Below are 23,459 nucleotides of genomic sequence, written 5' to 3'. Positions count from 1 at the left end.
ATATTCTTTCTCTGCGAACTGCATTTTAGAGAGAGCGACGTTGCAGGCCTGACAGATAGTTTGATAGATTTGAAGTTTTAAGAATTAGTTTGTTTGAAGGTTGATAATTTAGAAATATGTGTAGCTTAGGAAGCAGGAATTGGCCTTTTTAGTGACAGCCGGTCCAGACTTTTAAATTACTTTATTTTTTAGAGTTATAATTTATTCCCAGTTCCATTTTTCCGTTTTTTTCAACAAGTGATTCTTGTCTTTGAAGAATTTGCTACTTGTTAGAATCCACCAAGCATAGGAAATTATCACAAAGCGCCTTTGTACCCGCGACCTATCGATCACGGGTCGCTTTGTTATAGTAAACTAGGTTTGGGGCAAAATTTAGCTTAAGCTTGCAGAAGGTAGCATCAAGGTACTTGGCAGTTTCACCTTGAAGTCCGGTTATATTAGCCTATTTACTGCATGCTAGTTGCAGGCTACATGAGTTGCGTTAGTAATAGTCAATTAACCGTATATTTAACGGCAAGTTGAGAACACAACTTACTGATGACCACTTGCAAGATGTTATGATTCTTGCCTCATCCAACCTATCACCTGACCTTCAGAAACTTTCTAGCAGGAAACAACATCAAATATCACATTAATGTTGTGCTGTCAATAAATAAAGTAGCCTACTTGGTGTTTTTCGTTACCAATTGTTACTATTTTTCTTTATATTAATCTATATAGGCCTATAGTAGCTAAATATGGAGATACTCTGATAAGAACGCCAATTTTAACAATATTATGAAAAGTAAAGAAAACGGAAGTGCAAATGGAAAACTTGTACGGCCCGTTGACATCTGCGCAGTTTTGTTTTGGCCCGCGACTGAAGAAAGGTTGCCGACCCCTGCTCTAGAAACACAGAATTAAGTTTGTTAAAAGCCATAATTTGACAAATTTCGATTTCATTATCAATTTTGACTTTATTTTGACCTATAAACTTTTTAGAAACAGTCCCTTAGGTGCTGAAAACAACTTTATTCTTTGATTTGTGGATAAACAAAGTCCTTAAAAAATTTTGACTTTATTGACTTTTGCGGGCCCTGCTTAGCCTATTAGTTATTTCCTTGCAGAAAAACAAGCATTTCAAAACGTTTGTCTGACAATCTGCTGCGTTTGGGACGCGTATTGTCCTTTCCAAGTGAAAACATGCGTTCCATAGCAGCGCTGGTTGGTATTGGTGTGTTGTATTTCAAAAACAAGTTGAAAACGTTTAGGCTACTCGAAAAGGTATCACTGTTCCAAGCGTGCTGTGATAGTTTAGCATGTATAAATATTTTAGCGAGGTCCACTGCACCAATATCGCTCTTTTCAGGGGCATAAAGCTCTTGAAATAAAGTATCTTCAACGTCCGCGATGCCATTCATGGATTTTTCGCTTTCTGTCTCTGATCCCTCGTTCTCAATACATGTGTGATCACCATTTGGCGAACTTCTTCCGCGTGTATTCCAGGGAGCCATTCCAACCAACGCAAAAGCCGGTAATTCGGATGAGTCGCGTTGGCCAGAATACATTGTGAAACTCTTATTGTGTAACGAGATTTTCCATGAAAAAAAATGACGCATAGCGCTTGACGCTTAAAATCGGCAAAATAGTTGACGGCGCTATCACTTCCGTCAACTGAAAAATAAATTGAGGGCGCTAGCCTCAGCGTCAACGTACAACACTGACTACAGGTACATGGAAAATGTTTCCGCCCGGGCTCGAACCGGGGACCTTTCGCGTGTGAGGCGAACGTGATAACCACTACACTACGAAAACCACATTTTAAACAAATGGCAATTCCGTCCGTAAAAAGATTTTACTATGTGTAAACGGAATAGTTTATCAAGACGACAGCGAATGGCAAATATCATCAAAATCAGAGAAAAACAAATTACCTAAAAAAAGTTTAAAAAACTCCACAGTCCACATGGTAGGCTACACGTTTAGGGTTCGTATTGCTTTTACAATGACGTTGGTATGAACCTTTCAATACTATCTTTCGGATAGTGATAACTATCTTTCGGATAGTGATTTTTTAACTGAATGTGCGGCTATTATGTTTATGTATTTCAAAAACACGTGGACAAATAGTATGCGTGCTGCGTATTACAGTGCAGTATGAATGGCACAAAATTGAATTAGCCTACACACAAAACTACAAAACGTTTTCACTGAGTCCATACAATATTCTTCAACAATTGTCTTCATCTGAAATCATTGTTAGGGTTTGTTTGTAACAAAGGAATTGCTCAACGTTGTTAGTTTTAAATCTTTTTTTCATTGTTGTTTAAAGGATTGGTTTTAGAAAACATGAATTTAAAAAAAATTGAAATTAACAAAATTATTTTCGAAGTTGGTTGCTTCAATTGGATGAAACGTCAAAACCGTTATGTCAGAAAATAGTAGTTTTAAATGTATGCCGCGAGTGAGGATCGAACTCACGACCTTGAAATTATGAGACTCACGCGCTACCTACTGCGCCATCGAGGCGACGAAAACGTGCACATTTATGATCATCTAATCGAAAATACAAGGTTTTTAATACTTTTTATCATGCACTATTTGCTCTAAAACTGCACATATGCTTTGGTGTGTGAAAAATCATTGAACAAACTAACTCTGTTTACAAGTTGAATTTGAATTTTTATTAAAAGAATACCACCAGACAATATCATTGAGTGTTTCACTAAAAAGAGATTTTGATTAACACTCTGCTTTGTCCATTGTGCAAGGGGGTGTAGCTCAGATGGTAGAGCGCGCGCTTAGCATGCGCGAGGTACCGGGAATCCGGGATCGATAGCAAGCACCTCCATTTACATGTCTCAATTATTAATTGGTGAAGCAGTGACCTAGCGCTTCTCAGTTTAAACAAAACTTTAGATTCTAAACTTTAGATACAAGTATTTGACAATGATGTTTTGGTCAGTGGTGATTCTTCATCATTAATTGATGGGATTTTAGTTCAAAACAACCGATTATGGAAAGTGTTTTCACCCAGGCTCAAACCGGGTAACTTTTGCGTCTGAGGTAAACGTGATAACCACTACACTACGAAATCTACATTTCAAACAATTGGCAATTTCGTTCATAAAAAGGTTTCACCATTTGCAAACAGAATGGTTTATGAAACCGAAAGCGAATGGCAAATACTGTATCATTAAAGATACTCGATTGCCAAATTTGTTTAGAAATAAACCATCTCTGCAGTCTGTTTTATGTCTTTTTGTATGTAGGCTAAGTGCTTCACAGAATTAAATGCTTCACACGGACGAGCAATCATAGAGTAGACCAGGTCACACTGACACCGTATATGGCATAGCCGCCTTACCTGCAAATTACTCCGTCTGCTCCCCGACAGACACTTGGTTGATATGATGATGGAACTTGTGCAAAACCACAGCTTCACCCTCACAACCGGTAGCGGACTTTGAAGCAGTCTACGCAGACTTAAAAACGGCGTCCCACAAGGCTGAATCCTGGCTCCTCTCCTGTTCAACAGATTCACCTACGACTTGCCCCCCACATTCGCCAGGAAATATTCTTAACGACCTGGTACTCCCGCACTTAGAGGGAAATTTACAGTCTGTGAAGAGGAACCTCAGCCAAGACATGCAAACACTACCAGCATACCTCCAGAAATGGAAGCTATACAGCTCAGCAAGGCAAAAACAGTGTCGACGGCCTTCCACCTTAGCAACCGGGAGGCACAGCGTGAGATAAATATCAACATAGATTGGGAACGCCTGCCCTACTGTGCCGAACCTACTGATCTCGGCATAACTCTGGACAGGTCACTCAAGTACTGCCGAAATCTGGAGTCACGGCGTAAAAAAACTATCTACATGCAGTGGCGTACGTAGGATTTTCTCAAGGGGGGGGGCCATTGAGGGTAGCGTAGACAGGAATTTTGAAAAAAAGGGGGGGGCTTTGACGACCGGCGGGCGAAGCCCGACGGCGTTTTCGCTTAAGACGACACCCAGCGGCGGAGGGTCTGGGGGGCCTTCCCCAGAAAATTTTGAAAAATTACTTTGAATTTGGTGCATTCTGAGACAAAAAAAGACAACAAAAATGTGGGTATGATTATTCCTGTAAAATGGTGCTGTCTGGTGGCATAGCAAAAGGATAAGATCATGTTTTCTTCGGCATTTTTCCGAAATAAAGCTAAGTCTCTATGTTTTCTTGTTGTTAATTCCTGGCTGAGATGTTTGAATGTTTGGTATTGGCAAAACTCGCTCTTTTAATGCAGTTTTCTTTAAAATTAGGCAAGTTTTTTTTAGACTGAAAACATCATTCCCAAGCATAAAGAGACTGAAAGCATCATTCTCAATATCGTGACGTCACACGCGTGCCAAAGTGGGGTTGTAACCCTTCCCCCCCTTGGCTACGCCACTGGCCATTGATATCCCAGACGTCTTCATGATATCCCAGTATGGTTTTAGTTTAGACTTTATCCATTTCTCTCTCACTAATCACTATAATAGGCTTACAGAACACTATTCTACATTGGCATACCTGGGGTGGGGTAGGTGGATTGGGCCATGTATTTCGTATTGGCTTGTTTGTTTGTTTGTTTATTTTTATCCTGCATTGCGGGAAAGCGGACTTGAGCGCTATGCATCGGTGTACGCATTCCGACATACACCTGACCCACGCTGCAGCCGACGGCAATGTCTGTTTCCGGTTGTCTACTCTACGTATGATTTAAATTTGGTACTACCCATTACTCGAAATCGATCACTATAGGTAGAGGCAATTATCGTAAAGTTTCTTGCCCAGAGAAACAACAGCAAGTGCGAGTGGCTGGAGTCGAACACGCAGGCTCTCGACTGCGAGCCAAACGCGCTAACCACTCGGCCACGGCTGCCGACTGTAAGATATCTATGCTATGCTTCGTCTATAAAACAACATTGTTACAATGATTGCTTTGACAGAGCAATGCAAAACATATCAAATGGCTTAATCTGCATGGCCCAATGCCCCCCCCCCTCTGCGTACGCCACTGTCTACATGCATTGCACTTTTGAGGCAATTGGCGGGTTCCGGCTGGGGAGCTGGGGATCCTCCATGCAACATTCAAGCGACCACCATCTATAAAGCAGCGGCTGAAATCAAGACGCCCTTTTGTATCTGCTGCACAAGAACGCAGAAGAACTTGGGTTAAGTGCGGACCCCTAGACGAACCACATGTGGAGCACGGAGTGGCAAAACCGCCTGTGAACTGGCGTTGGCCGCTTCCGCTCGGACATGCACAAGTGGGGCTTGGCTCCTCCATCAGAATGGGCCACAGAACAGACCGCAGACCATGTCGCTCATCACTGCATAACCCACCGACCTCCACACTGTGCGCATTGACTGAGGGTCCTGAACGACGAGACTGCTGAGTGACTGATGACTTCCTGCTTTCCAATCTGACGTGGAAAGACCTGCTCATACGCCGACGACCGATAATTAGATATTAAAATTCACTAGGCTTTGCTCATAAAATTGTGCAATCCTCTCCTCAGTAGGCATTTTTTTTGTCACAGGAGCCTTCTTTCTGCGAAACGTCTTTACTTAGACTAAGTAGGCAGGGATATCTAAAGTAGATATATAAAGTAGACCTTGTTTAGATATCCCTGTAAGCAGGCTATGTGGCATGTGAGTTTTTACCTTGCGTAATTAACCGCCATGTAATGTGCTTATCCTTTGCCTTGCCTGTTCATTCTGTATTTTCAATTTAGGCTTATGCATAGGATCAGTAATTTTGTTACTTAGTAAGGGATAACATGTGTAGAATATGGCCAAAATTGTTCGTAATTTATAAGTTAGTTTATTTTCACTTTATTGTATGTATTATGTTAAATGCCGTGTGGTTCTCAGGATGTAGGCAGGCCCGGATTTAGGGGGGCAGAGGGGGCAGGTGCCCCGGGCCCCCCGATTTTTGAAGGGCCCCCCTACGTGGAAAACATGTAATTTTGTGTTATTTTTTCTTCCTTTAAGCCTTTGAAGCTTCTGCAAAATGCTGTGCAGTGCTGGATTAATGCTATTGTAGCCGCAGAGGTGATTTTTCGCGCCGTAGGCTTGAAAATTTTTTTGCAGGGGACCCCCCCCGATCTAAAAGTGCCCCGGGCCCCCATCAGCTAAATCCGGCCCTGGATGTAGGCTATTTGTCTAGCTTATGGTTCTCTCAATAACATCTGCTAAAGTTGGAAGAAAAATTAATTACACATTGCCATAACACTTTTATATTTTTTTGTTCTCGCCAGCCAGACCTTCAACGCTGATATCATCCTTAAGTCGGAAAAAGTCTTTTTCTTTCCAATTGACTGTTGTTGGGCAGGTTAGAATTGCATTGTTAGGAACCTATGGAAACATGATATTAATGCATTGTTTTTTATACTTCTCGCCTTATCTCATGACCAACATGACCACGATAACTGAACAACTGTCCTCGCTCATTATGAAATATATAGGCCTATGAGTTGGACAGAAACCGGTTCTGCAACCTTTTTTTTATTTTTAGGAAGAGGTTCGCACAAACCGGTGCAAACCTGCCGAATCCCAATACCAGTTACAGTGCATTTGGCTGCAATAAAAATGTTAAATGAAGAAAATGATCAGTAAATCGAAAAAAGCACAAAATACAGTAATAGTCCACTGCTGTAGTTGTGGAGGAAAATGAAGAATGATTGCCTAACTGGAAAAACACCTGTCAAGCGTGGTTTCAATTCACTCATATAATTAGCAAGCTTATGCTTGTGTGAAGGAAGGTGTCATCAGAGTTGTGCCGCTGTCCAAACCAGCCTGGTTTGACGGTAGAGATAACAGACACGAATTTTTAAATTGAATTGAAAGAAAACTGCCAATAGGTTAAAGCGGTTTGAACTTTTTCATAAACGCCATAATTCGTGGAAAGAGCCTTGCGTCTAAAAGAAGTTTAAATAGAAACTGCATGGGCCACGATGCTTCCCTAAAGGTTTTGCTTCCAAATATAGTGGCTTACTAAGCGCATGTAGATTTAAAACTATATAAATGCTCTTTGCAAGAAACCTATAAATCACTTTGGCCTGTAGGCTACTTTGAAATACCGAAATAGTATTGTTTTTGTAACACTTTTTCTGTTTTACTTTTAGAATTGTGGAAGCCATGCTAAAGTTGTAAGAAGTCAAGCTGCTATTAACATGAAACAGAGAATTAAAACTATCAATGGCTATTTTTTGTAACATGAAAAGTGCCTACGCTAATGCGCTAGAATTTGCAACAACAAGTTAAAAGTTAACCTACCTGAGTCATTTTACTATAACTTGGGTGGTGGTGGGCAATTGCAGGATTGTTATCTGCGCGGTTGTAAGCGCAGAGAAAAGCCCACCGTCGTTCGTCACTTCGGTTTTGCTCGCTTTTATGTATGACATTGCTGCAAAATATGAGAAGTATAATTGAAATAAACTGACGTGATGGCAACACCAAAATTCTTAACAATTTGAATTTTAGCGTAAAGGTTGCATCAATAAAATTGACTCAAAGTGCTCACCTATGAAAAAATAATGCGTCACCAGGTTCCAGTTCCACATAAGTAGGTTTTATAACTTGAAAAACTTGCTCCATTTTTTCATCGCATATCCCGTTCTGATCGCCAATTCGCACGTGGTCTAACCGCCCCATTTTATGGGAACCTTCTAGAATCTTATGAATTGCATAAATGGTTTAAATAATAGCGCATTTTCTGAACTGATAATATTATTTACGATCAGGATTTAGGGCCGTTGAGAGAACATTTTGGGCCCTGTACCAATGCGATCCTCGCGCCTATAAATCAAGACACTACTAAGAAAAACGAAATATATCCAAAGAATACGCAATACTTTCTTCAAGTTCCCGGGTCCTTTGAAAAGGTTCCGAGCCCCTAAAATCATTCTGGGCCCAGGTCCAAGAGTACCCCCTGGACTCCTGTCAACGCTACTGTATACGATGTCACAATTTTTATAGGAGGAAAAAACTTTTCCATTATAGAAGCAACCTTGGAGATACCACTGTACACAACCAACAAAATTTTATTAGCGTAAGCTACAATCACAGTAACGTGGTAAGAAAGGGGTTATGAACTTCTCCTTTCATGAGATGGGTGTCACTGACACATGACGATAATTGAGTCGATAAATACTACGTTAGCCTACATATTATTTTGCCCACTACTTCAATTCGTGACGTCATACACTGTGATACACAAGGCTTCTTTTTTTGAATTGCAGTTGCACAGATAAATATTGTTGAGATAAGGGTTAGTAGCCTGCAGAGTAGCAGATGACTGCAACCAAGGACGTAGCATAGGTTAAATCTCAGTATAACATGCTGCCAACATCAACAGCACGGTAGCCTATAAGTTGTCTGGCTGTTTTTGCAAGAATCGCAAAAGGCCGTAGTCGACATCGCTCTATTTTTGTTCCTCCATATGCCGTCATAGCATGAAGGGACTACACAAAGAAGGTTCAGCGTTCTAGGCCTACTGTATAGTAGGCTATATTTCATATCGCAAACGTGAGAAAATACAACTTTCAAATTTTGATGAATGAACTCAAAGTCTATACAGTTCAAATATAAGCTGAATTATACAAAGGTAGACTATCCGAATCTTCTTCGATACACTCTTCAACATTAGGAAAACACACCGGAAATGAATTTTAGTTAGATACGCTTTTGCAGTTTGTTACAAAATTGTTATGAACAAATGTCACACCTGGAGACAGCCATTTCCTTTGTGTGCTTTATCCATAGCTATAAATACAGTTCCCATATTTGGATACAAGCAGCCATTGTTGTACCAGTATCCATAATCCTGGTGCCAAACATGCATGCCACCAGTGTGGGCATCTTTCTTTATAAGTTTTGAATGATAATGATATATTTCTCCTCCAAGAAGCTACAAACAAACAGCAAAGCATTCAAAACTTTGTAGAAGCAGGAAGACATTTAAGACTAGTAAGGCCCAAAGACGTTGAGAGGATAATTTGGGCCCTGTACCAATGAAATCATTGGACCCCAAATCAACACAATTTTACAAAAAATGCGCTACATTAAAAGAATACGAAGTGGTCTCTTTAAAGGGCGGGGAAACCCAAACTAACTTTGCGAGTTTTTTGTTTCAGCGTGATGTCATTGTGTACAACATGCGTTTTAGCAATAAAAAAATCCAAATTTTGTTGCCCTCGTCTCGCTAAGGCCGCTTTTGTTTGATACCCGTTTACGAGGTCTCGTTGCGCATCAAGCTGTGATGCTGTTTGCTGTGACGTCACAAGGTACATATAGTTGTGGCCAAAAGTTTAAGACCAGACTTGATTTATGACGATTTTTGCATCACTTCAAAATACTGCATCAGATATAAGATGATGCATAAAGATGATGCAACTGAAATAATATATGATGCAGTATTTTGAAGTAATGCAAAAATGGTCATAAATCAAGTCTGGTTTTAAACTTTTGGCCACAACTATATGTACCTTGTGACGTCACAGCGAACAGCATCACAGCTTGATGCGCGCGAGACCTCGCAAACGGGTATCAAACAAAAGCGGCCTTGGCGAGACGAGGGCAACAAAATTTGGATTTTTTTATTGCTAAAACGCATGTTGTACACAATGACATCACGCTGAAACAAAAAACTCGCAAAAAGTTAATTTGGGTTTCCCCGCCCTGTAAGTTCTCGAGCCTTTTGAAAAAGTTACGGCCCCTAAAATCCTCCCGGGCTCGCGTTTAAAGGTACTGCTTAGACCCTTTAGTCAAAGTTACTGGTAAGGCCTACTTTATTTTAAAGTAAATAGGCTTATATGCTGATTACCTTCATTATTAAAAGCCTAAGTCAATTATAAACAAATTTATAAACACTTTTTTGGCAGATATTTCTTCGATCTCACTGTAAAATTTATAATAATGATTTGAAACTCTAAATAAAGGATTTATTCTGAAATTTTTTTACCTTTACATTCTGTCAGAAGTAGGCAAAATGTGTGGACTACCGGAAACACAATACAAGCTAAGTAGACTGTAGGTTTAATGATCATTTTGGCAATTTAGCTCAGGCCCGTAGCCAGGGGGGGTTCTCAGGGTTCCCAGGAACCCCCCCTTGAGCCGAAAAGGTCCACATTTTTCAGAAGGTGTAGTGTACATATAATCACAGGATTAGCTGAAACCTTACAGATAGTTCTAAATAAGAGGTTTCTGGAAGATAAATGGAAGATTGAAAACATTTTTGTCCGGGACGCGTTAATGACGAAAAATAAAATGATTCTATTGATAATTCTATTGATAAAATCTTATGAATACAGTTCTCGTGATAAAAGATAGTTGACGTGAGAACAGGCAAAGAAATTGTGGACGCGTATTGGTTTAGTGCAGTAGTTCTCAACCTTTTTGTTGTCACGGACCTCTTTAGACAAATTATTAATTCTGCGTACCCCTACCTAAATTTTGCCTGAAACTCAATTAACATACTATTGACTATTGTAATAATTATGCTACTCAACTTCTGTACTGTGTCACATTGCATTGCCGCTATGACTCCTGCGGCAAATATCAGGTTAAACAGTCGCTCAAATAAGAAATTGAATGAATTGTTCAAGAAATGTCAGCAGTATTTGAATATTAAGATGACCCAAAGTGCCAGGCCGAAACTTTTTCAACGTAAGCAAATTTAATGAGAGAAATGAAAGTAAAAAGATCGTTTTTCGTTTTTTTTTTCTCCAAAATTCATCAAGGTAATCACGGACCCCCAAAGACTTTCTCACGGACCCCCAAGGGGTCCGCAGACCCCAGGTTGGGAACCACTGGTTTAGTGGATAGTGTAAGATCTAACTTACTTTAAACTGAATCACAGTGAAATTCGCTGAAGCTTAGCCTACATGTATTTGTGCCATTGTCCCATGGCCATTTTTTAAGAAAAAAATTTCATAGACCATTGGCAATTGATGTCCATTATGTGAACCAATAAAATTCTCTTTGGACCACTAAAAATTCCAGGTGGACCACCAGTGGCGCAAATTGTTATATTGCAAATTGTGCAGTAGCTTACATGACCTTATAAGGGCATCTGCCCTCTACCCCCCCCCGCTTCCGGCACCCCTATCGGTTCCACTGTAGATGTGCTATTGTTATTTAAAAAAAAATTTGTACCGGTATTTATTCATTTTGTTTATAATTGACAATTTGAAGTTTGTTTTGTTTGTTGGTACATGTACTGTCGCTTCTTATGTTTTTGCTTGCTTGTTTTTGCTTACACCAAGAAGAAAGCGTTTTCAAAAGGTCCATATTTTTGGATTTGGGAACCCCCCCTTGAAAATGTCTGGCTACGGGCCTGATTTAGCTACGTGTTAAAAAGCAATATTTCATTCGACACCAACTCACTTTCTCCATTGTCCCAGCTATTTTATCACATCTTGGTACAACTCCAGTGATATCATTTCCAGCCAAGTTCCAGAGCACCACTTGAGTTTTTCTACCTTTTCCGTCATCTCTTCCGTAAGCGAATCGCTAAGCAATAAAAAGCTTATGAAACGAATTGCTAGTGTTCTTTGATTATAGCAAAAAGTATTACCATTTTGAAATCGCTTTGCAATATTAACCCAAAACAAAGTTTATAACATAATTTTAAACCAAAATAGTTTATGTTTTACAGTTTTAGCACCCACAGATGGGTCAACACAAGGGTATAACCTCCTACTTGTGTGTGAGTTTTAATCAGTTTAATCATCATCACAATCGAAATCATTACATATATAAAATTAAACTTTTCTGTGAAGATGATGATAGAATAGCCTATGAAAGTGTCACCATCACCACAACTTTTTGAAATATTTTGCAGTTCTTTTGTATTAACTGTAGTAGCCTATGTTAAACCACCATACCTTAAAACACTCATCAGACTCTAAGGTGCCCAGCAATCTTGTTCGCTCGTCTCTGTTCAGGAGGGATCGAATTATGACGTAACCATACTTTTTAAAATCCTCCAACATTTGTTCAGTAACTTCAACTCCACCGTTTCCATTACACGGATAAACTGAAAACAAAAAGAAGCTTACCTGCAGTTAGCCAATTTGTCTCGTAATTCAGTTTTGAAGTCAAATGTTGGGCCATTTTTCAAGCTAGCTAATAAACTATTTGTAAAAATAGGCAGTTTTTTTGCATGTTTTCTGTTGTGTGTCCGATAAATATTTTTGACATGGTTCTAACCACTTTAAAAAAAACAGTAATTTTTATAATCACCTTATTAGAAGTTCAATCAATAATGATAATAATCATTTTGTTTCTCCATAGGTCTATATGCTTCTACAAAACTTCAACGAAGCATCAAATACAGTAGAGTTAAAATAATGTCAATCTCTCAAAGGAACTCAGTCTCTGTAGATATGTAAGAAATTATTCCGTATGTTCAAGAAATATCATAACAATTGCCTAAATGCAGAATGCTAAGGATGGTTGGTAGGATAGACTAATTTATTGCGGTGAACTTATATAGCCTATGGTTTTGTGTACCGTATCGTAGATTGTGAGCACACAACATTAGACCTTGATCTTTTTTTGTTCTTTTTTTAGTCCTAATATTTTTATCGCTTTTCATACTTTATTAATATTAATTTAATTGATAAGCCCATAAACCAAAAATAAAATATTGTGCTGCATTTCTTGCATTAATTCGAGGCGAACACCTTACCAAGCAACCTTACATTATAAACGATTAGATATTTTAGTGACATTTAGTGGATGGAATAATTCACAGACCACACTTCAAAGTTAGTGGAAACTTCTGTTAATCTCGGTAACCGGTCCTGCGTAAATGGTTAAAAACCATCTATGGCTGCTTTAATCATCACAAATCGTAACTGAAAGTTCAAAATAGCAACCCGAAGTCCCCTTTTAAGTTTTTGAGGGTAAACCACTAATCCAAATCAAAAAAGCTATGAATGATTTGTATTGGATTTGCCTCAAAATCAATTATTTTACACAAAAAAGCAGCCTAAGCATGTAAACGTGAACATCGTGTTTTTCTAAATCATCACAGAATGATTCGATTACGTCTGACATCTGTATAATGTAGCCAATACTGAAACTTGAACGTAAGATTCAACTTTGTACATTTGAGAAGAATGCCTATAAATGAATAAAAACAAAAACTTTTAATAAAGGTCTATTTAATGGTTTTGATAATAAAACATAGCCTACTAAGATTGAAAGTTCTTTGATAAGCGTAGTGCCACCTCGCGACTCATCGATTACGAAAACACAAGCACAAGTAGGCTATGGTTTTGTTTAGTCTACTCATTTTTTAAGCTTATTTACGAAGTTTGGCAATACATTAAGAGTTGCGATAGAAGTTTAACAGCATCTCTCTAAATTTATTATTTATAAATATGTATTCAATAAGTTGTCTATTTAGAAAACAAACGCACGTGCCGTCAGAGGAGCTGTCATCAGGTCTATTTTGTTTTACATGTGCATGTGACAATACGCTTACGCTATGTAGCCTAATCTGTGAAACATGTTGGTTTGCGTTTTGCAACATCTCAGTAACTCGCTGCAGAATCAAGCTCATCTTTATTACAGTATGTCATGGTAAGTAAAGTAACATGCTAGAATTTGGACTAATCAAATCTGCAGCACAGTCAATTTTACATATTTTTTGTTCACAGAATTGATGAATAAGCCTGCTTACTGAAATGCAACAAAAGTGTATGGATGAAACAATTTCAACAAATTATTAGTTAGATTGTTACCATAAAGTTAGCAAAGAAAAACTAACAAAATGAGATAATTATTTTGATCTTAGTGCTGAACCTAAGTCCTAAAAAATAAGTTGCAAACTACGCTTCTATAACTGCACTTTTCTTAGAAATTGTGGTGTTAATTCAACCCCAGCAAGCAACACATTTACTTTTGAAATTACCGCTCACCTTTCATTTTGCTGAGTTTGCCAAGTGCCTATCTTGCAGTATATCCCGAAATCAGAAGACAAGCATAAACCTAACCATTGCCGGAGTGCTTCTCTTCAAGCAAAGCAGTTTTGCAGTTACTTTGAATGGCTTCGCAAACATTGCTTGTTTAACCATGATAATAATGTGCGCACTGCGTTAAAGCCATAGCCAATATTGTTCTATGGTTCATTGGTTAGACTGGCGTTTTCACAACTTCCCGCAAAGAAACAATAAGAAAATGTGCTACGCATACTTTTGAAAGCCGAGATGTAGCCTATGCGTAGCCTACCAGTGATATTAAAAATTGGCTTTACGATGGTAACAAGGTACATCTTATGAAATCACTTTATCTTGCAATTTGCAATCTATATGACGTCAAATGACAGTCAAAAAAGTCTTACCTTCAAAATCTTGCATGATATTTGAACAGCCACTAAACCTTTCACATGGTGCAAGGGCACGTATTTTCAACTTGATGTCGTTGCTGGCATTCTGAGATTCTCGTACTTTTGTGTTATGTGTTTTAGAAAGTTGAAAGCACAATGATACAAAATTGCTTTAAAGGCCTACTAAATGAAATTTTCAAACAGAAATTAAGCATTAAAATGCGTAAACTGAACATTCAAGAATAAATTTCAAAAAAATTACCGAATAAAATTTGTTTTCAATGGCACTGGCAAGGCCCAAAGTCCAATGTTTCATTTATTTTTCATTTTTTTCAAAATGACCAAAAGTGGAAAACTGCTCGAGAATACGTCACTATCGACAGCAATAACAAAAGCCACGTTACCACATCTGATGTTTTAACATCAGATCTGATGTTTTGAGCAAACTGTGTGATGTGTTGATGTTGAAGTCTGATGTTTTGACGTACGTACATACATAGCCTACAGCTGATCGCCCACAGTAACAACTTTTGGGCGATCAGCTGATTGCTAGTCTATAATGACGTAGATTGTACAGTCGCACGCTTCGCTGCTCACGCCCATTCCCGTTTTGAAAACTCTGACAAAAGCACGCGCGGAATGCTGATCAGACCGCAATGGGGCAAAATTTTATTGAAAATCGTTTTATGGTAGCATGTTAAACACAAAGAACGTGGAAAATCGCCAAGTGAGGTTTTTCCTTTAGTATCTGTTTAACAGTGAAGCGAAAGCAAGAGAGAAAAAGCTTTCAAAGCAAAGTCTTAAATCTTACTCTCTATACTAATGGCAACTGAACTTGCTCTATCTGTGTTGTTGAGCCATTTCTTTTCCGGACTTGATTTGGTCTGTATTCATTATTCATAGAGATGTAAATACTGGTTGCAAAAAGTTTGACCTTTTGTAGTCGGTCAATAAAAAGTTGCAGCGTTGAAGTAAAATACTTTGCTCGGGCCTACTAGTGTAATTAACATTTTGGACGTGATTCTAAGAGACCTTTACCAATGTAACCTTTTGATGACGAAACTAAAAGCGAAACAGGTAAGTCCATGTTTATTACCGTTTTCTTTTTGAAGCATCTAGTAAAAGCACTCGGTAGACATATTCCCAGTTGTCACAAATGGAAGTGAAATTTGGACATGCAAAAAACATGACATTAAAAAGTTATTAAGATTTGAAACGTGGTGTCACAGGATACTATTACGCATCAGCTGTATGGAAAGAAAAACAAATGAATTTGTCACCCAACAAATAGACGATAACTGAAGTCTGGTTAACAACATAAACCTCAGAAAATTACGACATTTCAGATACATAGCAAGAAGTCACTCGTTGGAAAATTTAATGTTGACTAGGCTTGACAGTGTAAAGCTTTTGCGCAAAGTCTTACTTATTACCTGTTACTTATTTCATCCGCTAGTTGTCGCTGCATCGAAAACTGTCTGTAAAATGCGCTGCTCAAGCGCACAACCTCAGAGTTGAACAATCCATTTCTTTATTCACAACCTTGCCATGATATTTAATCCGTGAGAATATTCGGAAGTTTCCTCAGTAAATTTTATGTGCTGTAGTCCAGGATTGCCATACGTCAGGATTTTCCCTGATATGTCAGCCAATTTAGTGTTCAAATCTGCGTCAGGGAGAAATGTTAAAACGTATTTAAATGTCCGGAGTTTTGACACTCAAACTAGCAAGCCCGTCAATTGACGTATTTCAAGTGATTATTTTCCTGTATCTCCGCCGGCATCACGTTCATTGCTGAAACTTCTTGACAATTGTTTTCTTCTTATAACTTACAAAAATTGATTGCAGGGGAAAATAGGCCTATATAGGCTACTGTACATTTAACTGTAGTCGTTCTCATGCTATTAAGTTTCGATTTGGTACCGTACTGTAGCTGAGCATGCATTTAGTTATCTACTTAACACTTCGTTTACTCCCTTATTTTTAGAACACTATTTCTTCTAATAAGGCACAATGAACAACACCGTGCTATTAGGTCAACAAGATTACTTCAGCTAGCAAAACAGCTGTGATGTGCTATTAAACATAACCAAAGATAAAATTGGTTGGTTGTTGATTGAAAACAAAAACGTGAACTGGTGTGGAACCTATTCTGACACATGCCTGCTCAACTGCTTAGTGCTTAGGTCCTGTTCAGTTTTAACTATCTATTAAGCAGCTGCAAAAAAACAGACCCATTTTCAGTGGTTTGCATTGTGGACTTGGCTGGACTACATTAAACAAAAGTCTTACCAAATAGGCTGTTGAGAACACGCAGGGCAAATAAATCATGCTTGTAGCATGTTTAGTCAACTCAAACTTACAATAACATTTAGCAATTGCTATTTTTTTAAGAAAACTGCCACATTTTGCCAGCAACTCAGAATGCTAATGTTTCAAGCAAAATGTGACAAATCAGGCCGGACATTAGAGGGAGCCATGGACAAGCCTACAAAAAGGCTTATAGTAAAGCAAAATTACTTCTCTTCTAAAGTTAGGTTATACTCTTTATTTATTCAAATGATTCGACGGTGTAAAAAAATAACCGGAAAAGGAGATCTGGTAGAAGACATTTAATCAAATGAGAGATCTACCTAATACAGAAGCAATCACTTATAAGAAAACAAATCAATAATTTTTTTCTGCAGTTTAAACCTTTAAATCATTTGGCTAAGTTAACACTCACAACAGTATTTCAATAAAAGTTAAAATTTATGTTGTGTAACCGGTTTTCGTCCAGTAGGACTCCTCAACACAACTGGATCGAAACGAAAAAATTACACTAAATTGTTATCAGTACAACTAGCCACAAACAAAGGAAAATTACATTTAAATAAATAAAAGTCAATTAATGTTCAAAATCTCCATTTATTTTCCTTTTTTTCCCTTTCTTTATAGTTTTGGTGAAATCAGTCGATAGGCCATGATAGTTGCAATATTATCTGCATTTGATCTATCTACTGATTTAACCGTGTCAAATTAATTACTGATTTAGGAAATTTATAATGAATTACATGTCCCGATTTTGGCTTGATATCAATTGAATTTCGATTGTATTTAAATATGGATTTTGCATTGACAGCATGTTCAGTGAGTTATGGAAAGTTTCACAAGAGCAGGAACTTTTCAATTAATCTATTTTTATTCTTTCATAAATTAAGCAAACACGTTGTTAGGAAGCATAAATTTATACGAACATATCACAAGGCAAACTATACCTTCATGCTTAAAATTTTTCTTTGTTTTGAAACCTTCTGGAGAGGTTTTGTATGTTTGATGGTGTAAACTAGCTATTGCAGAAAGCTTGAAGCAAGCTTTTTATAGGCCTACTCCTGTAGGAAGATCCAATGAAGCGTGGACTTGCTGCTGTCTTTTGTACAAACACATCCAGTTTTTACGTGGAGAGAAATAAGTTTTACAATCTCTTTGATGAGCTTCAAGTCACTTTGACATCGTTATTGCCTCTAAATTAGGCAAAGTGAGCAAACTTTTGACTGATTAGGCCGCTGCATTTCAGTGGGCTGCTGGAACTGACCATTTGGGGAGCCGGTTATTCATCATGCGTTCTTTTAGATGAACAATAGCCTACTTTTAGTGGTACTTTTAGATGAACAATAGCCTACAGTTTTATGATGCAATAAAAGTCATTAATCAGCACGCATTTGAAACAAATCTGTGAGTAGTTGTGTTGATATAAAATAAGACCGTCCTGTGTTCACAAGGCCTACAATTGGTTTATAAAACTCTCATTGTTTGCTTGAAGAGAACATGAATTTTACTTCACGGATGAGCTTACAGTTTAGTTTAATTGAATACGTGAATTCAAGAAGATCCCAATTTCCACAAACTTGTTTTAATATTTTTTTTTCAATTTTAGCTTCTGGGTCAGTTTTGAATTTTTCTCCTCGGATTGGTAAGGAATCTGAGAGGTTATTCTTGGCCTCTCCGCATACTTGTAAAGACTTTGAATCACTGTCGTAGGCTGGGTTATTAAAATTGGTAGAGTAAAGTTTCCGATTGTCAAAGTGTTATTGTCTGAAAATTAATCCACCCACTAGGTACCACTGAATGGAGAGCAGTTCTCAAAACGCGTTGCTTAAGCAAACACTTTGAGAACCGAACCAGCGCTGTTCGATCTTGCAGTTTTCTCGTCCACAAAAGTTCGGCGCTTAACCAGCTGAGTTATCGGGCGGACAAAAACAATACATGCCAAACCTTAATGTGGGCCTATATGTTATAAATCAGTCACCATGTCATGTTCTATTGCCAGTAGTTATCACTTACGTAAGCCTAACATTTTGTCTAAATGTTAGTCTTTCAAGGACAGTGGTACGCTTCAAAAATTCTGTAGCACTTAAAAAATGATTTTAAATTCAATAAATCTAATGTTTTTTTACGAAGATATCCAGTCATCTTATCAATTGAAAATCCCTGTGGACTTGATGAACAGCGCCGTATGGCGGAAGTAATAAAAAAATATTCTGTGAAAAGCTAAACCTTGCATCGGAAAGTACAGACGTTCTTCTTTCGCCCGACAGTTTAAAAGGAAAAATCTTAATAAATGTAACCTACTGTAAGTCATAATCGTTTTATCATCCAACGAAGCATGCACCAATATCCACTTATGTTCAATTTGATTTATTGAGGTTTGAAAGAAATTTTTTATAATGTTATCGTTTTGGTCACTCGAAAGGGAAGTCCCTTGAGTGAAAAAGTCGGAAGGATTTTAGCTTGCTCGAATCATTAGGACCTTAAAAAATGAACTAAAAAATTGATACAAAAAGTGAAGTGCACTAGTCTACAGTTTTTCTTTAGCACCGAGTTTTCAATATTTACTTGATTTCTTTATGGGTTTTGGTTAGTGAGTTTTCTTGCTCAAAATGCCGTTTTGGTATTGTGATGCTTAGAGTGGTATTTAACAATAATAATTATCGTGGAGTCGCTGACTGTACCACCAGCTGTGGATTATCGCTGAAATGCCAGCTTACAATTTTATTTTAATTTCCTCTTGGTCAAAATTCAAAATTAGTTCTTAATTCTTGAAATTGATTTTTTTAAATTACTTCAACCGTTTGAATATAGCCAAGTCAGATTTAGCCACACGAAAGTTTATGTTTTCTTTCGAAATTGGTTGAAAATGTTATCAACCTACAGTTCTACACCTTACAACAGTGCAAGAAGATGCCTCCCACATTCAAATCGCACGAAATGGAAGGCGAAGTTAGCTCGAATATCAGTGAAGAGCAACACGATAACAAAAAGGAAATCTCTGGCAGGAGGCTACAACATTTCCACTGATTGGACGTAAAACGGTAGGCCTACGATATGATAAAAGTATTGTTTTCAAGTGCCAAATTTTGCACATTCTACAAAACGCTTTATAGCCTAAGCAAAATTAGTGAGTGAATTGTAGTTTTTATCACAGCTAAATTTGAAGGAAAAGCTACTTGGTGTAATCGAGTTCCTTTTCACTACCCTTCTCTTTCATTTCCAAACGCGCTCTAATTTTAGGGTTTATTATTAACTCTATAGATAAGCACATAATAGTTTCAGCGTGCAATGAATACGACCAGTAGCGTTGACAAATGATCTCAAGGGACTTTTGAACCCGAGCCCGAGATGATTTTAGGGGTCGGTAACATTTCCAAGGGCCCGGAACTTGAAGAAACCACCGGTTATTTTGTGGTAGTGTGTTTTTCTTAGCAGTGTCTTGATGTGGGGCCCGAGGATCTTGGTAGTACGCCCCCAAATAATCTTTTCAACAGCCCTGGATACAACAAATACTATTCGGATAAATCATTAAAAACTTAGCGTACTGCTAGTAAGCTAAACTCTTCAAATAAATGCAGAAATAAGAGGTAAATGACGGTAAAAAATTTGAAACATACAATGAGACCGACACTGGAAGTTACATACATCAATTCACAACACAGGTTTAGCATAAAATTCTATGACCGCGTATGAACTGGCGACCTTATTTGTGCAAGACAAAGTTACATCGGGTCATTTTAATACTAAATAGTCGTTTTCGTCATATCCTCTATTCTAACACGCAACAAGCTGCCACCATTTAAATTCGTATAGTCTTCTTTTATAATGGTTCGGGCGTTGGGCTTTTCCGCTCAACCGTGTCTCAACTCTCAATGGAGGTTGGCATCTTCTTCTTGCAAGTGTCTCGTTGAGGAATATACTGTTGCACACCATTTCACAAATGATTGCATTACCATCTTACAATGACCAATCGAACCAGAAGGCCTGCGTAGGTTGAGCGATAATATCAGACTCGCTGTATTCCAGTAGCCTTTTTGTGTTATCTGAAGAAACAACGACAGCATACTGTTGCACACCTTTTCACAAACGATTGCACCACCATCTTACGATAACCAATTGAACCAAAAGGTCTGCGTGGGTTGAGTGATGATACCAAAGACTGGTGCCGAAGTGGTGCTGAAGTTAGTTGAGGGTTGGGGGGGGATAAATCAATATTTTATCAAATTTTAGACGATTTGAACGTTGGGGCATGCATATTTTTATACACAATTTTAGTGGTACCAGCATTAAGTTTATTGAACAATCACCGGACCTCGGTAAATTAGCTGCTAACAGCATAATATACAGACAAGAAATCATGGAGATAAAAGCGCTACCAGTGCTTTTGTGAATGACTGCTGCAAGATTAAGAAACAAGCAAAAAATTGGTACCTCTAGCGGGGTTCGAACTTATGACCTGCCAATGAATACTTACTTTTTCCAAAAAAAAACAGAAGTTATACTTTTTTTCTTGTCCTCTACTTCACTAGAATCCCTTCAGTGCACTATAGGACAAAGTCACTGGTCAGGAGACTGAAAACAATCGAAGCTACAGAAGAACATCTGCAAATTTATGGCAAAAATAATAACTTTCAAACACATCACAAGAACTTGTTACAACCGAACATATTGCGTCTTACGGTAGTGCGCATTGAAAACTCATTAGCAATGTCATTTATGCTGATGTCATTAAGAATATTTTGGTGGATGTTGCAAACAATGTTAGCATACAACCTTTCCTGTCCCAAAGTATTTCTCAGCCAGGTTTTGAATCTACGAAGATTGGGAAACGACCTCTCACAAGCAACAGAGCTTACCGGGCAAACTAAGAAGATCTTAATCAGCTCGAGTATTTGAGAATAATTTTTTCAACTCGGACAACCGGAACCAAAATATTTTGCTGATCACAAAAAAAAATCATTTTGCTGTAATTAAGTGAGATGAGCTTTGTCTCATAGGGGAACTGTGAATTGTTTTAAAGAAATTAAACTGCTATTCATTTCAGTTGTAGTGTTCGTGTTTTAAAGTTTTATTTTTGTTTTGAAGAGCGAAAATTCATTAACAGTCAAACGGTGAAAAGATGCCATGTATTGTACACAGAGATGGACGTGATCTTGATCTTGAAGATCACAAGTGATCTTGAAGATCAAGATCGTGATCTTGATCTTGATCTTCAAGATCACTTTTTTTTTGGTGATCTTGATCTTGATCTAAGATCACTTTTTTTTGTGTGATCTTGATCTTGAAGAACAATAAGATCAAGATCACTTTAAAATTGAAGTTTACTTACTGGAAAGAGGCATTTTTTTAAAACTCGTACTGTACAAAGTAATTAGTGGCAACTACTAACATTAAGCCACTGTTGATATAATATGTGTCCAACAAAAGACGATTTAAAGTCTATCTAATCTGGTCAGTGTTGCCATTTCAAATTGAAAAAAGTTTTCTGTGTTGGTCATAATAAAGAAGTCAACTTCCGTGTACTTTATGTTGACTTATAATAAAAATGATTTAACTTTGTTCACAATTTCCATGTGTGAATTTTAAAGAAATGTTTGCTTTCTTTGGCTCAATTTTAGATGTTTCAAAAGTCTAGAATGGCGGTGTTAAAAAATCTGGACTCTAGCCGACTTTGGCCATGTAAAGTGGTTTATTGCAGCAAATCAACCAGACCAAGACTTGTTTGCAATGTTTAGGGTCTGAGTACGGAGCGGTTTGTCTGACCGCAAACCTCTAAACTTTTTTGATAACAGACAACAGTATCAAGGTTGCCAGATGGGTCAATGGTGCAATAAACATTGCCATAATGCAGTGAAAGTTAAAACTACTTAGTAACACGAATAAAAACTCCCACATGAACCAAACAAAAAATTGGTAAAAAATGATGCAGTTCAAAGTTTATTTTTATTTATTTTTTATAAATAAAAAGCATAAGACTAATTTTGCGACTTATTCAGTACTAGTGTAAGTAACCTCGGCCTTGGGTGTGACGTTGCGATTTTACGCAAACTACGTCAACAATTCATAGGCCTAAATAGCAACAGTCACTAACTTATTACAATTCTTAGGCCAGCGATCGAGTAGTTGAAAATTAGCTATACCAACTATATACCTTTACCCAGGTTGCTTATAGTAATTATTTTATGCAACATCATTGATCAAAAACTTGATTTTTTTTTCAAGTACACAAAAAGTGATCTTGAAAGTGATCTTGATCTTCAAGATCACGATCTTGATCTTGATCTTCAAGATCACATAGTTTGGTGATCTTGATCTTGATCTTTAAGATCACCTATTCTTGGTGATCTTGATCTTGATCTTCAAGATCACCAATACTGGTGATCTTGCCCATCTCTGATTGTACATCAATCACGGTTTCTCTTTCCGTTAACAATACGTCACCACGGTCCTCATTGATCCAACTGAGGAAAATGTCAAAAAGCCAAATTGGGAAAAAATTATAAGGCTCAATTGCTTGGAAACGTTCAATCAATACTAATTAGGCCTGCCATGACCTACTAGAACACGGCCAAATATGTTGCTATTTGAGGAAATTTCTAAGAGTCTGAATTGTGACAATCATAGCTATGACAAACCTGTCATCTTCCCATTTCCAGAAGTAAGTAAAATAAGCAATATTTGCACCTAGACATATGTTTGGCTTGTTTAACCGGAGATTAGGTATGTGCGTTGAGCACAGTTTACACAATAATAATGTAATATGTAAGACTTTTCAACTGCACCCTGGAGGTAGTATCGTTTGGTGCAA

General features: G+C 37.8%; 1 protein-coding gene and 2 non-coding genes across 3 annotated transcripts; all 3 read right to left on the bottom strand.

Annotated features, from left to right (window-relative positions):
• Positions 1–1,721: 1,721 nt before the first annotated feature.
• On the bottom strand, positions 1,722–1,794 carry Trnav-cac (transfer RNA valine (anticodon CAC)). Its single transcript has one exon. It is a non-coding gene; the product is annotated as a tRNA-Val (tRNA).
• A 641-nt stretch (positions 1,795–2,435) lies between these two features.
• Positions 2,436–2,508, bottom strand: Trnam-cau (transfer RNA methionine (anticodon CAU)). Its single transcript has one exon. It is a non-coding gene; the product is annotated as a tRNA-Met (tRNA).
• A 3,720-nt stretch (positions 2,509–6,228) lies between these two features.
• On the bottom strand, positions 6,229–14,049 carry LOC145767588 (L-proline trans-4-hydroxylase-like). Its single transcript, XM_082579442.1, has 7 exons — positions 13,935–14,049; positions 11,892–12,043; positions 11,392–11,517; positions 8,732–8,914; positions 7,529–7,680; positions 7,282–7,411; positions 6,229–6,360 (listed from the first exon to the last, which is right to left on the bottom strand). The coding sequence occupies exons 1-7, from the start codon at positions 13,939–13,941 to the stop codon at positions 6,241–6,243; spliced, it is 870 nt and encodes a 289-aa protein (XP_082435568.1). The 5' UTR covers positions 13,942–14,049; the 3' UTR covers positions 6,229–6,240.
• Positions 14,050–23,459: the final 9,410 nt, after the last annotated feature.

The sequence above is a fragment of the Aplidium turbinatum genome, chromosome 3, assembly GCF_918807975.1.
Source record: "Aplidium turbinatum chromosome 3, kaAplTurb1.1, whole genome shotgun sequence".
NCBI classification, from domain to species: Eukaryota; Metazoa; Chordata; class Ascidiacea; order Aplousobranchia; family Polyclinidae; genus Aplidium; species Aplidium turbinatum.
Note: the sequence above shows the minus strand (reverse complement) of the source record. Positions and strands in the feature narration are given on the sequence as shown.

What these genes read in the sequence shown, in the direction of transcription:
- LOC145767588 (XM_082579442.1), bottom strand. An exon ending in AGTCTGATGAGTGTTTTAAG is followed by an intron (nt 11,518 to 11,891) that starts GTATGGTGGTTT and finishes TTTATTGCTTAG; the next exon opens with CGATTCGCTTACGGAAGAGA. An exon ending in TAGCTGGGACAATGGAGAAA is followed by an intron (nt 8,915 to 11,391) that starts GTGAGTTGGTGT and finishes GTTTGTTTGTAG; the next exon opens with CTTCTTGGAGGAGAAATATA.